Genomic DNA, 16432 nt, shown 5'->3' with positions numbered 1-16432 from the left:
AGGGGAAGCTGAGCTGGGCCCAGGCGTTACGCAGACACCAAGTCTCAATAGCCCAGGTTGAGCTCTGATTGGCTGCAAAGAAGCCTTATTACTATTCAGAACGTTGTGTAACAAATTCGGGCAGGAACCATCCTGCAGAAAGGTGTGGGGGGGGGAGGCTGTGCAGCACAAACCGCTCCATGTGTCTTCATTACAGCACTGTCCTGGCTGGATCCTGAAGCGGTTCTGATCACGCTCAGCTGTACGGGGGACAAAGGCAGGGCTGGCTCAGCTGATGCACCTTTATTTTCCCACCTTTATTTTCCCCTGTTCCCCCTCTCTGTGGCGTCAAATGGTTGGGAGCAGGACAATTTCCTCTGGCTGGCTGGCCCGCGTGGCTGCGCTGAGATTCACTGTTGTGGCCTTGTTGGGGAGAAGGTAGGTTGTGTCTGTCCCTGGGGAGGTCTCATTTGCCCGTGTCTGTGCTGTCCTTCGGGGGCGCTGGTGCATTGGCCTCTGGGCTCCACTGCTCGGGGGGAGCTGCTCCGCCTAGACCCCCAACGCTGGGATGCTCAGGAAAGACGCTACTGGTACCAATTGCAGGAAGTAGGTGCTGGGGGGTGCTTTACCAACGTCCTGCTGATAGCGCGCCTCGAGTCCGCCCTGTCTCCTGGTCCATCTAGTCCTGGCCATCGCCTCTTTCACTTTGTTGGTGTCCCTCAGTCCTGCCCTGCAAACGCACGCTGGTGCCCCTTGACCTTGCCCTGCACTATCTTCCCCCACCCCTTGCTGTTCTAGTCCTCTCGCCCCCCGCCTCTTGGTTTTCATTGTCCCTTGAAAGTCTCTGTCTCTAAGGTGCCACAAGTACTCCTTTACTTTCTACACTTTGTGCCACTCTCCGGTCCCCCCAGTTATTTCTATGGCTGCGTGGAAGGGGCCTGTGGTCCTGCCTCTAAGGGTAGAAGGCACCGCTGTGATCATGTATCCTGACCCCCTCTGAATAACACAGGCCAGAGAACTTCCCTGGATTAACTCCTGTTTGGGCCAGAGCAGATCTGTTCCAAAAACATTCGATCTGGACTGAAAAATACCCAGAGATGCATGGTAAGGGACTCTTGTTTGTTCTCCCAGAGCACGATGGCCCCCAAAGGGAGGAAGAGGAAGGCAAAGGAGCCTGAGGCAAAGGCTGTGAACTCTGAGGATGTGAAGGCAAATGGCGGTACCAATACACGGCCAAAGAGGTTAAGGGGCGAGGGAAGTCAGGGGCTTGGACCCCGTGTGGTTATTGAGCATTGGTGAGTCCTGGTCTGTGCAAGAGGGTGGGTGTTTAAGCCCCAGCAGGCTTATGTTCTTGTGGAAGGCACCAAGGATGCTCAGGTGGTGGATGGGTGCCAATGGCTGGCAGGAGGGGACCTGTCTGTGGGAAGGAAGGGGAGGATTATCTGGGGGGGAATCAGTCAGACACACTTCCAGAGGGGGAGCAGGTTTGGGGGGCAGGGGCACATGCACTGAGTTGGGGGATGTGACCATGGATGAGGCAGGGCTGTGCTGAGAGTGTGGCATTGCTGGTTTGCTCAGCTAACTCCTCTGCAAGAGGCCCGCTAGCAGGATCGCCAGCCCTGCTGACCCCCATCACTCCCTCTTCCCCCGCAGTAAGAGCTGACGAGTCTATGGGCGCAATGCCGACGCCGTGAGCCAGGCGCTGCGCCGCACCGTTGCCAATGTGGTGGTGGAGATCAACCCCGAGACACCACGCAGGAACAGCTTTGAGGTGTCCCTGGTGAAGGAGGATGGAAGAAGTAAGTGCTGGAGTTTCTGTATAGCAGTACTCAGTCAGGGTGCAATGATAGAGGTGGCAGGGGAGAGCCAGGACAGGGCAGTGCCAGGGAAAAGTGCCTGGGTGACCGCACGCTGGGGTAGGGATGCCCACATGTTGCTTTGTGAGATTGCCCAATTTGGCACAGGCTGATGTGGTGAGCTCCTCATGCGGTGAGCTACTTCATGATTAGGTTCCTAAAGGCATATGTTATATCCCTTTCTCACACCCTTTGTCTGACTGTTCAGAGCTCTGTGGGGCAGAGATTGTGCCTCACTAGGGGTCTGTACAGTGCGGGCCCCTGATTTTAATTGTGGTGGCGGGTGTCTGTGCAGTGCCTGGTACACTGGCAGGCCCCTGAACTCGGTTAGTGGGAGTCTGTATCCAGGCGCTGCACAATGGGGACCCCTGAACTCACTTGGGGGCAGGTCTGTGCAGCGTCTGGTACAATAGGGGCCCCATCTCTCGCTCAGTGGGGGTCTCCAGGGTCTACTGCAATACAAACCAATAGGTAGCATCCCACATGTAACCACCCCTGCCTTGTTGTTGGATTGCAGCGGTGGAGCTATGGAGCGGCATTAAGAAAGGGCCACCTCGCAAGCTCAAGTTCCCTGAGCCAGAGAAGGTGGCTGACATGCTTAAGAGCAGCTTGGTCTAAAGCAGAGCTACACAGAGGTGAGTTATTCCTGCTCCCAGACTGGACTAGCAGAAGGGATGGCCCCTAAATCAGAGGGAGGAGGGGAGAAGTGACTAACAATTAGTGTGGTTGAGATCCGTGTGTCTGTCTGACTCCAGCACAAACCCCCTCAGCTTGCACTTTTTTTACTTGCCGGCACCACCTGGGGGTCCCCAAGTCAAGCTGGGCTCTTTCCTTCTCCTGTATTATGGCCAGTCATAAAGGTCTTGCAGAGCAAACTACACTGTGAACAACCCCTGAGCCACTTCCTTGCCCTCCATAGCCGAGCCCTAGCATCAGGGCCAGCAGATAATGCACAAGGAATAGAGTCCAGCTTGCGCTCTCTAAGCTATGGTGATTCTGTAGGGCTAATGGGAACAGAAACACATGGTTGTCACTAAAAGATCCGACTCCATGCAGCTGTGGTCATTTCTGCACCCGTGTCTAATCAAATATTTGCTACGGGGCACATTGCCTTAACTGGACACGCTGAACTTGTCGGCAGGCTAGTGCTAGGGATGCGAGAATGCCACTGTCATTGGAGCCTCGGTCCATTCCAAGCCCAGAACACCTAGAGAATAAAACCTAGCCCAGGCTGTGTTGGCTATTCCTGTGAGGGTGGAGTGTCTCCTTTCCTGGAGTTGGAAGCAGGTCTGGATCCATCAAAAAGGGCTTGTGATGGGGAGGAGGTAGTAGGTATGTGTAAGCAGGGAGGGCATGGCAGGTGCTTCAGTGCCATGCTCTGTATTCCAACTGCTAAGCAGAAACCCCATCCACATGCTGCATGGTCTCTTCCCCATGGTGGAAGCCCTTTATCTGAGGGGCTGAGGGCATCACAACACACCTGAAAATCCAAGTGCTGGGCTATTACACTGACCTGTGGACCATCCTTCCTCTCAAGGAGCTGTCACTCCTTAAGTTGGCAGGTTTGTCACTGGCTTAAGGGTGACCTCAGTGTGGCTGCCTCTAGCTAACAAGGCTAATGTAGGTCAGTTTGGGGCCCAAATGACTGGATGCTTAGTGCAGGAGTGAGGTGGCTATATTTTCCTGTGTGAACAGCCAGGGCTGACACCTTTCTCTCTCTCTCTCTCATCCTGGCAGCTGAGTCTAGGACCCATCCATTCCTTGCGTGGACCAGAGCATCCATGATGAGGCATGATGCAGTGGGGGGGGCCGATGGCCAACCTCAGTCATGTCTCTGATACTGCAGCTCTTCCCACTGGGAGTGGTGGGCCAGATGCCGCCACTCTGTCCTTCGCTTCTGCTTTGCTCTTCGCTTTGCTCCCACAACCATCCTCTGGCCTTCCTTAGGGGATCATCTTTCACTGTTTTGTGGTTAGACTTTTTTGTAATAAAGCTTCTAAAAAAACGTTTGTAAGTGGCAGCAAGGTGGGGTGATAGCTCAGAGGTCACCATGCAGGCTAGTCAGCTGGACTACACTTTCTCCTCCTCCCCCTATGTTGAACATCCTGCAGGCAGCAGTGGAGAGCCCCACTCAAGGACATGCTCATGCATTCAGTTAGGAGTCTCACCAGGTGTTCTGCTCCCTGCATGAGGGAGGAAATGGCTCATGGCAGCTTGCACTGCATGGCTAGGAAAGCAGGTGCAGTCCACGTAACAGAGGGCCAATCCAGCAGAACAAACAAGAGGCAAATCCAACAAACTCTTTATTTCAAACAAGCCCCACCCTCTCACACTCCAGGCTCTCCTTGCTTTCACCTTTATTTTCCATTGCCTAAGGGGCTGCTGGAGCAGGTGGCCAATCCCTGCAGTGAGAGAAGTGGAGGGAGCATGGCACAAAGCTCACATGGTTCCCAAGAGGGGGTGGGGGGTGAAAATATATGTGGATGTTAAGGGTAACAGATGTTCTCATTAGGACAGTGATACATGAAGATGAGGACTAAGTAACTATGGAGCTGGTGTTCTTTGTCAGTGGAGGGATACATGTGCTGTGGAGGGCAGTGGGATCATAACAGGAGACCATCAACTCTGGACGAGATGCACAACAGGTTAATGGGGCAGCAATGTGATAATGGGAAATGAGGGACGGTGGCCTGTGCTTTTACGTTGCCAGGCAGGAGTGGAGTTTGCTCCTGAGATAGCCATGACTCCATAGCTGAGGCAGGTAGGCTGGTACCACTTCTGGCCAGATATTTTGCAAAACTAGAGTCCTGGCTGCAGCCTTAGGAGCTCCTAATGGTGCTCCACCAGCATCTGTGGCCTGTCCCCCCAGGGCCAGGCTTAGGAAGGTTAAGATGTTTATGTACATAAATGTAGAGGAAAAAGCTTAAGCTAAATGCACAACATGGGCAGGAAAGAAACTTAAGACAATTAGGCAAGGCCTATCCTGGGTCCTAGCACTGGGAGGTGGGAGTGTTAGCTGATAGCACCTGTGAGAGAGTACTGTTAGCGTCACCTTTAAAGAGACTCTACAACGTGCAGGGGTGCTGGCTACCACCCCCAATTGATATTTCCACCATTTGATTCATTCCCTTCTTTCTCTGCACCCACACATCTCTACCTTGTACATCAGCAAAATATCAGTGGGTCTGATAGTGGCTGTGACAGCAAGAAAGGCTTCTTCAACATGTGCAGCCCTCTGTCCCAGCACAGGCAGAGGGGAAGCTCCAGATGACTGGGAAGGGCTGTTCTCTTTCCAGCCTCCTCTCCTCTAAACACAGGCTGCTCAGAGGAACTGAAGCAGCGTTAAGATTATTCAACCACAGAGGTCAGCAGAGCTCCAGCAACAAAGTAGGTAACACTGGGGCCACGCCATTCTCAGTCCTACTGCGTCATCACTTGACCAGCGCATTGGTTTAAATCTCAGTGACCTCCCTGTGTGTGACTCAGCCCCATTCCAGAATTAATGGGAGGGTAGGGGAAAGAATGCTGCTCCTCCATCCTGGCTTCACCCCAGCTGTGCCCTCCAACTGATCCCTGTCCCCCATTTGCAGAGCCCTTTAGCGGTGGGAGAGCTCTTCCCACTGTCAGGGTCTGCAGAGCTCCCCATTCCAACAACCTGATTCATTTTGTTACTAGCAGCTTTCCACAGTCAGTCTCACCTATGGCAGCTACATCTCAGTGGCCAGCTGGCTGTGATGGCTCCCATAGGCTAGACTCCCTCCCCCTCCGCTATAGACCAGGCCTGGTGGCCACTAGTTCAGAATGTCCACCTCTTCATCAGACTCGGAGGAGGGGTCAGGCCTGACGCAGGTGATGCCAGCAGTTACCAGTGCCTCCTCAGCGCCGACCATGATGTCAATCTCGTCGCCCTCCGGACTGTCGTGGGGCTGATGGTCCAAAGAGCCATGCTTTGGGCTGCTTCGGAGCAGCCCCCAGGGTGCCTGAAGCTGAAGTTTTGTCTCCATCCTAGCAGCCTGGGTAGTGCAGGGTCCCTGCCCTTTCCCCATGCCATCTTCCGTAGGGACATGGGGCAATGGGCCCAACTGAGCCTCCCTGCTGCCAACTGTCAGCGAAGGGTGCTGAGGAGTCTGGGGGCTGGCAGGAGCCAGAGGCACTGGGCTGAACGAGGTGGGGTGGTGACGGCTAGAGAGAACCCTTCTGGGTACAAGATGGCCACCCACAGGCTTCCCCAGGGGATCCCCATCTGCAGTGCTAAGGGCAGAGTGACCACCCCCCACCTCCCATCCTGGCAGCGGCCCCTTTCCTGGGTCATCCCACTCTGGCCACAACTGCACCTCTGGGGGATGCCACTCCTCCTCACCTGCTGCAGCAGCACCCACGGGTGTCATATTTGGCCCATGTGATGGGCCCGTGGAAGGGGCACAGCCTGCTGTCCCTCCTGGCCCAGCAGTGCCCAGGCCCTCCACGCCACTGCCTGATAGCAGCAGGTCCAGCATTTGCTCCAGCGGCGCTGAGTCCCCAAACTCCTCATTCTCACTCAAGGGCTCCAATGCCGCCATGTCCAGCTCATAAGGGTCCCTGCAGCCTTCTCTCCCATCTGAAGGCCCCTGTTCTACTGTCACCTGCTCAGGAAGCAGCACAGCCTCCAACCTTCCAGCTAGCAACTCAGTGGAGCTGGCTGCCCATGTCCCTGGCAGCTCTGGCCAGTGCGTAAACTTGTGCGGTCTGGAGCTGGGTGGGGAAGCCACATGGGAGGTGCCTGTCTCTCCCATCGTCACTGGGACTCCCTTGGGCTCCCTGGCTGATGGCTCTTGTACCACCTCCCAGCAACTCCCATTGACGACCTTCCTGAGCTTCACGCTACCCACAAGCCCCTCCTCTGGGGCAGTGTCTGAGCCAGAAGCCGATGCGCTAGAGCTGCGCTTCCTGTTGCTTGTCTTTGGAGGCACAGGGAGGCTCCCGCCATGGCAAGAGGGGCTGGCCTGCTCTGGCCCACCTACTTCATCCCAACCTGGGGTCTTCTGTCGCCAGAGACGCCGGATGGACGCGGGGGTCTTGCCAGGTGCTACAGTGGGGGGTGCCTTGGTGGCACAGGCACTGGGGGGAGGCGGCAGTTTCAGGCGGCTGAGCTTGATCTTTCTTGGCAGTGGTGAGCAGTCTGTGGTGCAGCCCTTGCTGGGAAAGGCCTGCTCAGTGCTCCTCTCACCCTGTGATCCTTCAGCCTTGCCCAGTGTGCTCCTCACACCAAGGCTCCTGTCTAAGCCCAAGGAGTGGCTCTTGGTTCTCACGTTCCCAGTCTCCACTGGCTGCACGGGAGCCACCGCACCCTGCATCCCCGACTGGGCTCCCCCGTTCTGAGGTACTACAGCTGCCCAATACTTGGCACTCTCCGCTTGACTAATGGTGCTGCTGGCATGTACCCCGCCATCCCCTTGGGGCTTTGCTGTACATTGCTTGCCTGCCATCAGGGGGTGGAATGTCCGTGGGATAGTGGGAGCAGAAGGGCAGGCTTGCGGCACAACCCTAGCAGAGATAGGAGCCAGGCAGGGCGGCTGCAGGCACTTCCGGTTCAAACGCCGACCCAGCACCTGTTTCACTAGCTTCCCACCCTCCAGCTGCAGCGACTCCAATTCTGCCACTTGGAACTGCCGGGCAGCAGCCAGGACATCTCGGGCCTCCTCCCGGGACACTTCCATCTCCGAGGTGTATAGGAAATCCACCAGCTTCCGCAGAGTCCCGATCTTCAGACCCCGCAGCTCCAGCACCACTTTGCACTCCTTGGAGGGCATTTGCCTCTCCAGGCACTCCATGAAGAAGGGGCTGCAGGCGGAGAGAATGCAGCAGTGAGCTGGTACAGCTTCTCCTGCAAACAAAGGAGTGGACCATCAGCGTCATAGGTTAGCTGGGCTCTGCTACTGCATTAGCTATTACTACCCTGTTCCAACCCCTTTAACAATGGGTGCTTTCCTAGGTTTGGGTTGGCCTGCTCTGTGCTGCTCCTGTACCCAAATATGCATCCTTTCAAGAACCCTGCTCTGTGTTGGGCTCAGCTTCTCTCTATTCAGTAGTAATAAACCTCACTTATGCAGAAGGGCAGTTCACATTTTAACTACCCCAAAGCCGTGGTATCACCAACCCCCAAAAATTAAAAAATCACAAGTTGGACCCCACCCCAAAAGTCCTGAGATTGGCTTAATATCGTTTATTTGCCTTCTGATTTCAGAAACTTTCGGGGGTCCTTGCTTCACTTTTTCAAGCTTTCCTCCACAAGCACAAGGAAGTCTAGAAACACTTTAAAAAAAAATTAAAGCAAAGATTCTCTTACTGTCTTCCAATTCCTGCAGCCGGGGCGATAAGAAAAGCACCAAATATTGCAAGACATGATAAAAATCACACGAGTTGGCAACACTGCGTTATGGTTCCTGAGGCAGCTCTAACTCGGCGTCCTTATGCTGGGATGTGGTTTCATTTTTGTCTGTGGAGAGATCAGATCTCCATGGCCCCCTCTCCAGCCTTTCCTCCCCTCCCCTAGCAAAGGATGCCACTCCCCAGGACACTTCTTAGTAGCAAAGACAGTGCTTCCATTTAATAGTAGGGGGAGGGTAATTCAAGGGGATGCTTTTATTTCTGAGGTTCCTTCCACTGCTCCAGTTAACTGCATCGACAGCCAAATAAAACTAACAAACCCCACTCTAAATAAAATTAAACTGTCTGCTTCCTTTAAAAATAACAAGCCACCCACACTTCTCTATATTCCTTTTCTATCCCATGGCACATGGTTCCTGAAGAGAAACTATGCAAGGGAGCCACCGTGAGGGTGGGGCTCTGGGGAGAGCATGCATAAGCTTCTAGGGAGGCCTGGGTGGTTCAACACTGGTCCTGGGGGCTGGGCTGCAGGGTCCCACATCCCAAAGACGGATACCGGATGAGATCTGTGCCCCAGGATTGTGCCTAAGAGGCTAGACCTAGAGTGTCTGGACTCTGCCCAGACCCAATGGGCTGGAAAGCGTGTGGGGTCCAAAGATTTGGGTCCAATCCAGCAGTCTCATGACTATCCACAAAGGGGAGACTCAGACAGACCTGTGGCCCTCCATTGCCCTGGAGGAGCTGGGATTTTATTGAGAATGTATCCACTTTTCTGGGTGCCTCTCCTGCCAGCACCCACAACCTGGCCTCTCTCTAGCACTGCTACTCAGAGCAGCTTGGAATACTCTAAGGGTGGCCACCTTGGCTGCACCCATCTTTGATTCTTTAAGAGACAGCTAGCAGCAGTGATGTGCAGCCAGGAAGTTGCTCCAAACCCTCCCCTCCAGAAGGGGCGGAGAACTATAGGGGAAGGTACAATGCTGCCAGAGTTTTCAGTTCAGTTTTCAGAGTTTTCAGTCTTCAACCAGGATATTATCTTAAAGGAAGGATTTTATTTTTCATGTAATTTCCTCTTTCAAAAAACACCCCAGAAAGAGGACACTGAGCACTGGCACATTGAGGCAAATGTCATTTCAGTGAGAGACTGACAGGCATGTCTCTAGCTAAAGAACAGCTGGTTTGTGTGTCTCTGGAGTTCCACCCTGACTCAGCCAAAGCTACCAGCCAGTAAGGAATAAAAGCTTCCTTACATACAGACACAAACAAGATACAGTATGAGCAAGACAGTGAGATGCATGGCCATGTTCCCCAAACACACACACACTCCTGTGTCCTGGGTCTTGGTTCACTAGAGTCCTGGGTCTTGGTTCACACTCTATGTGCACCATCTGCAAAAGTCAGATTCTGAAACAAAGGGCCAGGGAAACATATGGAAGCCTCACTAATTCGAAGGATGCCATTCCCAAGACACTTCTTCTTAGCAGCAGACAAAGACAGTACTTCCAGTTAATATTAAAAGAATTAAACTTTGTAGAGCCATGGGGACCTTGCTTATAGATGCAATGAGATAGGAGGCTGTTGCTTGAAACTTCCGCTCACCCAATAGAAGTTTCAACAGAATAACAAGACACTTTAAAAATACTAGTGAGACAATCGCACCCATGCTTAACAAATCAGGAAGTTTCAAGATTAGTTTGATTAATGAGTCAGAGACTTTCACAGACCAAAATATGCTCAAGTTGTCAGCTGAACATGAAGCAGCTGAGGGCAAAGTTCGTATAAAATGGTCTCACAATGTTCCAATCAAGGATGTACACTTAGTATGTCTGCTGACAGATATCTGGCGCCATGTAGGAAGGCTGCTATTTGCAAAACCTCTTTGGAAGTACTTCCACTTTTGTGCAGACCTTTTTCTACTTATGATTCCCAAACAAATCAAGCCCATCAGCGCCGCCTATCATAGAATCATAGAATCATAGAATATCAGGGTTGGAAGGGACCCCAGAAGGTCATCTAGTCCAACCCCCTGCTCAAAGCAGGACCAAGTCCCAGTTAAATCATCCCAGCTAGGGCTTTGTCAAGCCTGACCTTAAAAACCTCTAAGGAAGGAGATTCTACCACCTCCCTAGGTAACGCATTCCAGTGTTTCACCACCCTCTTAGTGAAAAAGTTTTTCCTAATATCCAATCTAAACCTCCCCCATTGCAACTTGAGACCATTACTCCTCGTTCTGTCATCTGCTACCATTGAGAACAGTCTAGAGCCATCCTCTTTGAAACCCCCTTTCAGGTAGTTGAAAGCAGCTATCAAATCCCCCCTCATTCTTCTCTTCTGCAGACTAAACAATCCCAGCTCCCTCAGCCTCTCCTCATAAGTCATGTGCTCTAGACCCCTAATCATTTTCGTTGCCCTTCGTTGTACTCTTTCCAATTTATCCACATCCTTCCTGTAGTGTGGGGCCCAAAACTGGACACAGTACTCCAGATGAGGCCTCACCAGTGTCGAATAGAGGGGAACGATCACGTCCCTCGATCTGCTCGCTATGCCCCTACTTATACAACCCAAAATGCCATTGGCCTTCTTGGCAACAAGGGCACACTGCTGACTCATATCCAGCTTCTCGTCCACTGTCACCCCTAGGTCCTTTTCCGCAGAACTGCTGCCGAGCCATTCGGTCCCTAGTCTGTAGCGGTGCATTGGATTCTTCCATCCTAAGTGCAGGACCCTGCATTTATCCTTATTGAACCTCATTAGATTTCTTTTGGCCCAATCCTCCAATTTGTCTAGGTCCTTCTGTATCCTATCCCTCCCCTCCAGCGTATCTACCACTCCTCCCAGTTTAGTATCATCCGCAAATTTGCTGAGAGTGCAATCCACACCATCCTCCAGATCATTTATGAAGATATTGAACAAAACGGGCCCCAGGACCGACCCCTGGGGCACTCCACTTGACACCGGCTGCCAACTAGACATGGAGCCATTGATCACTACCCGTTGAGCCCGACAATCTAGCCAGCTTTCTACCCACCTTATAGTGCATTCATCCAGCCCATACTTCCTTAACTTGCTGACAAGAATGCTGTGGGAGACCGTGTCAAAAGCTTTGCTAAAGTCAAGAAACAATACATCCACTGCTTTCCCTTCATCCACAGAACCAGTAATCTCATCATAAAAGGCGATTAGATTAGTCAGGCATGACCTTCCCTTGGTGAATCCATGCTGACTGTTCCTGATCACTTTCCTCTCCTCTAAGTGCTTCAGGATTGATTCTTTGAGGACCTGCTCCATGATCACATAAGGCCGCATCAGTATCACAGTCCCCTATGATACAACAGCCACTGCAAACAGCAAAGCTAAGGGCTGAGCGTACATACAGTGCCCTATATGTTCAAATGTAACTATATACTTATGTGTAATTAATATTCTATGGAAATGTACATCAAATCACAAGCACAGGAGAGGTGACAGTTCAGCCCCAGGTACAAGAAAACTGGGTCCCAATCCGCTGCCCTCTTTCAGGTTACCTTCTGCCTGCAGGATGACGTCACAGAATACATCTGCCCTCTGCTGGCGATGGAGCTGCAGGAACGCCACGCGCAGGAGGCGGGAGTTCCGATAGAGAATCTTAGAACCGGCCACAGGGGAGCACATGTCAGCAGAGCCTCCCTCTTGTTACCAAAGACACCAGATTCCCTGCAAACGGAACACAGTCCTGGAAACGCAGCAGGCTCTCTCTAGCAGAGCACCCTTGGTGGATTTAGTACTCCTAAAAGTGAAAGACTGGAGGCAGGAAGTGAGCCTATGCAAGCTTCTGCCAAGCCATCTGCCCCTGGAAGGACAGTGACTGTTATAAACTATTGTATTCCTGGCTCAATGATAAATTGGGAAGGAGACAGTGAAGAGCCACAAGGATGATTAAGGGATTGGAAAAATACACCTTAGAGTGACTGACTCAAGGAGCAAAATCTATTTATCTTAAAGAGAAGCTTAAAGGGTGACTTGATCACAGGTTATGAGAATTACCTGGGGACCAAAAATCTGATAATTGAAGGCTCTTCAATCTAGCAGACAAAGATCTAATAAGTTCCAATGGCTGGAAGTTGACGTTAGACAAATTCAGACTGGAAATAAGGTGGACAATTTTAACAGTGAGGGTAATTAACCATTGGTACAACTTATTATGCCTTGTGACGGATTCTCTATCCCAGGCAATTTTTCATTAAAGATGGGATGTTTTTCTAAAAGATCTGTTTTGGTTCAAATAGGAATTAATTCAGGGAAATTCTCTGGCCTGTGTTATACAGCTTAGACTAGATTATCACAATGGTCCCTGCTGGCCTTGGAATCTATGTATTATCCATGTGCTACTTTTCCTGAGGCAGTGTTATTGATATATTTAACTAGCAGGGGGCACGGATCACAGACTCTCACAGAAAAGTGTATTGAATGGTAGTGAAATATGATATTTTTTCCATAATTCAGTACACAGCCTGTCACCTCTGGGTCACTAGCACCCACCCAGCCAGCTCAGAGGATTGGGGAAATGGATAGGGAGTCAGTCACCAATGGGCACTGATTCCAATCCAGCTCAGGGTTGGGGGGACTGGATAGCTCACAGACTGTCACATGGAGTCTCTCACCCCACCTCAGGTCAGGATTTGGTTTGGGAAATTAGCGAATGGGATAGAGAACTTCCTCTCTAGAGCAGATTCCAAACCAGCCCCAGGTTGGGGCAGGGAACAGCTGGCTTCAGGGCATCGGGGACCAGGAGAATGGCTCCATCATTGCAATGCTCAATTGTCTCAGTGAGACTGGCAAGTAGGATATGGACCTTTCCCTATATGGCCTCATCTACACTCTGAATTGAAAGCAATTCTCCCACCATTTGTCTAACACCACCACAGCTCAGTTGGCCCTAGCAATGGTGGCCCTAGCACTAAGGTCAGCCACCATCATGACTCTGTTCTGAAGTAAGTCTGATAACTCAGGGGTAAAAATGCAAACAGGTCTACAATAATGCTCCTGCTGCTGCCACCACGCCTGGACCAAGAGTGCAGATACAGTCTAGGTCACGAGTTCCAGGACAGGCACTGTGGGAAGCCTGCACTGGGGCTGCCCCTGGACTTCAGTTTTCAGGGCTACTGAAATTTCCACCAGCACTGCCGTCACAGTAAGGCTTTGGTTACCATGTGCCCTATTAACAGCCATGGATGTAGCTGCACCAGTTCAAACCCCTTTCTAGAGCATGAGGGTGATTCAGCAGTTTAGGTTCTCATCATCTGGGACAGAGGAGACCCAATTCAATTCCCTGCTTTATCACAGACACCTGGCGTGACCTTGGGTAAATCACTTAGCCTTTCTGTGCATCAGTTCCCCACCAATACAATAGGGACAATTGCACTGCCCTGCTTCACATAGGTGTTGTGAGAACAAACACATTAAAAGTGCTCAGATCCTAAAGTGATGGAGGCTGTGTAATTAACTAAGGCCTTGACTACAAGAAAAAGTTTTCTGCTGTATCCTAAGGTGTGGATTTAAACCAGCATAGTTATACCAATTATATAATTACAACTGGTGTACACTTTAAGGGCTGCTCTACAGTTTTTGTACATGGCAAGGGTGTGATTTTTTTTTTTTTAAACTGGCATAGTTATACCAAGACAATACCTGGCATGGATGCAGTTCTCCCTGTATAGTTTATTCCCTTTCCCATATAGGAATAGCTATAAGCACTTTTATCCTGGTATACTAATAGGCAGTCTTATACAGTGCTTTTCGTCAGTAGATCTCAAAGGAGGTCAGTATCATTAGCCACATTTTACAGATTGGAAAACTGAGACACAGAGGAGTGAAGTGACTTGTCCAAGGTCACCCAGCAGGCTAATGGCAGAACCAGGAATAGAACCCAGATTTCTCAAAGTTTCAGACCAGTGCTCTATCCATTAGGCATAAATGCATCCACACAAGGGGTCTATATCACTTTAACTATACCAGTATTGTTAAACTGATACATTTGTGTGTAGACAATGACTTTATTCTGGTGCAAGGATGCCCTTTGTTCAGTTTAGCTTGTGTTGTTTAGGAAGGTGTTTATGCTTAAACCAAAAAAAAAAAAGCGCCACTTTTATACAGGAATAAGAGTCTACACAGGACATGTCAATAGAACTATATCAGTATAACTCACAAGACTTTCCCACGTAGACAAGCCCTGGACAGACAGATAGTGTAGATATTGTAGGCAGGGCGAACCACTATAAGCATCCATTTTTGCTGGTTCAGCTTTCCACAGTCTCAAAACAGGGAGAAGCTCTACCTGCACAAACTATCTATCCCTGGTACTCACATGGCCGCCATCACAGCAATATTTGATTGCTTCACAATCTTTATTGTGTTTAGCCTCCCAATATACCTGTGAGGTTAACCCATTGTAGAGATGGGAAACTGAGGCAAAATGAGGCTGAGGCTACACCTAAAACTTAGGTCGACCTAGCTATGGTGCTCAGAGGTATAAAAAATTTACACCCCTGAGATATAGTTAAGGCAATCTAAAAATTTTTCCATCAATCTACCTGCCGCCTCGAGGAGATGGATTTACTACAGCGATGGAAAAAACCCTTCTGTTGCTGTAGTAAGCATCTACACTACAGCAGCGCAGCTGTGCTGCAGTAGCGCTTGTAGTGCATACAAAGCCTAAGTCACTTACCCAAGGTCACACGGGGGGGGTTGTGGCTGAGCAGGGAATTCTACCTGCGTCTCCCGAGCATCCTAACTACTAGAGCATCCTTCCTCTCATGGCTTTACCAGTGCAGCTACCCGTGTCTGTAATTGGAGCAAATCTTTAACACAAACAAGTCCTAAGCTCCCCTCACATTTTACTGTCAGGCACCTTCAGTGCTGAGAGGTAATTAGACACTGGTGTGTTACCACCCACCTCTGCTTGTTTCCTTTTGTGGATAAACTGCCCCACCCAGATCCCCCCCGCCCTTTCCCCTGCCGAGGAAGGGAGCAACAGTAATGGGGTACCTGTTATTTAGGTTAATAGATTGTGCACAGAGATGTTGGAAAGCTGGGGGCTGCCAAACACTAGGAACCTTAAGAGCCACCCAGGTGAGATGGCAGCATTGAGGATGGGACCCAGCCAGAGACGGGACAGGTGCTGCCAAGACACAGATAAGAAACATGGATGTTTCAGCGTAAGAGGCAAAAGGATCCCAACCTTCTTTTGGTCACAGACCCCTCCCCGCACTCTCCAAATACACAACACATTGCTCAGAGAGTTGCAACCCATGCAAGGGGCTTCCCCTCACAACCATTCCCTGCTTCTCCAAAAAGATCCATATTCCTTCTCCATTCCAGTACACCACCCAGATCCTGTACTGAAGGGGGTCCATTCCCTCTTCACTATTGGCCCCCATACACTAAGGGAGCTCAATCCCCCCGAACAACTGCCTCTCATATACAAGGGGGGACTCCATTCCCCCAGAGTCACCCCCTCACACACATACTAAGGAGAGCTCCATTTCCCCTCACAGCTTCCCACACTCAAAGGGGGTCCTCCATTCCCTCCCACACACACTAACGGGGGGGGGCCCATTTCCCTCCCCCGACTGAGGCATGCTCTATTCCCTGCACCCCAATCGTCCACCCCCTGAACCGTGCCCGGGGTGCGCACCGTCCCCTCTCTGCAGCACCCCTTTACTGCTAGCGCTGCTTCGGCTGCAAACTCCAGCTCCTGCAACACTCAGCGCGAGCCCCACCCTCGCGCCCGCACGCGCGCCACGCCTCCCAATAGAACCTTCCCCCAGCGGGGACGCGGCTTCTCCTCCCCGCCGAGCCCAGTAACAGCCTTTTCATTGGCCAGACCCTCCGGCCAATCACAGCGGAGGAGGTGTTTTGGCGGGAGGAGTTCGAAGAGAGCCGTTGCCCCTGAGGAGAATGGCGGGTGGGAGAGCGGGAGTTTGCTGGATCTCAAGCCCGTGAGCCAAGGAGCCCCAGGTCCCACCCAGATGCCAGTCCCCAGCCAGTCAGTGCCCACCCTGGCCACCAGAACGACATGAAGCCTGAAGCCAAATGGGGACTCCCTGCTCCAGGCCACCCCCAACCAGCCAGAGCTTGAGGTGTTTCAATTAATAGACCCAGCTCCTGGAGTCCCGTGATTTTTTTCAAGACTCTCCCTTCGCCTTACAGTTGTGCACAAATGCTCGAAAATGTGACACCCCCTTGCAAGGGCT

The 16432-nt window shown here is 51.4% G+C and overlaps 2 protein-coding genes across 4 annotated transcripts; one reads left to right on the top strand and one right to left on the bottom strand.

Moving 5' to 3' along the window:
* Positions 1–283: 283 nt before the first annotated feature.
* On the top strand, positions 284–4158 carry SELENOH (selenoprotein H). Its single transcript, XM_038405491.2, has 5 exons — positions 284–417; positions 1111–1274; positions 1633–1778; positions 2353–2470; positions 3573–4158. Exons 2-4 carry the CDS (start codon positions 1117–1119, stop codon positions 2451–2453), a joined length of 405 nt encoding a protein of 134 aa, XP_038261419.1. The 5' UTR covers positions 284–417; positions 1111–1116; the 3' UTR covers positions 2454–2470; positions 3573–4158.
* Positions 4126–16029, bottom strand: BTBD18 (BTB domain containing 18). Of its 3 annotated transcripts, XM_038405476.2 has the most exons (4): positions 15874–16029; positions 15225–15357; positions 11726–11894; positions 4126–7698 (listed from the first exon to the last, which is right to left on the bottom strand). In XM_038405476.2, exons 3-4 carry the CDS (start codon positions 11850–11852, stop codon positions 5627–5629), a joined length of 2199 nt encoding a protein of 732 aa, XP_038261404.1. In that variant the 5' UTR covers positions 11853–11894; positions 15225–15357; positions 15874–16029; the 3' UTR covers positions 4126–5626. The 3 variants fall into 3 exon arrangements, with proteins under 3 accessions (XP_038261404.1, XP_043371946.1, XP_043371947.1); XM_043516011.1 differs by lacking the exons at positions 15225–15357; positions 15874–16029 and adding an exon at positions 8161–8173 and having other exon boundaries at positions 11726–11891; XM_043516012.1 differs by lacking the exons at positions 15225–15357; positions 15874–16029 and adding an exon at positions 8161–8310 and having other exon boundaries at positions 11726–11859.
* Positions 16030–16432: the final 403 nt, after the last annotated feature.

The sequence above is a fragment of the Dermochelys coriacea genome, chromosome 6, assembly GCF_009764565.3.
Source record: "Dermochelys coriacea isolate rDerCor1 chromosome 6, rDerCor1.pri.v4, whole genome shotgun sequence".
In the NCBI taxonomy this organism is placed as follows: Eukaryota; Metazoa; Chordata; order Testudines; family Dermochelyidae; genus Dermochelys; species Dermochelys coriacea.
This window is presented reverse-complemented; position numbering and strand designations above follow the sequence as displayed.

Bases quoted from the DNA above. Each gene is read 5' to 3' on its own strand.
- BTBD18 (XM_038405476.2), bottom strand. From the start codon at position 11,852: ATGTGCTCCCCTGTGGCCGGTTCTAAGATTCTCTATCGGAACTCCCGC. The intron at 7,699-11,725 runs GTAACCTGAAAG...CTTTGTTTGCAG, and splicing joins CGTCATCCTGCAGGCAGAAG to GAGAAGCTGTACCAGCTCAC.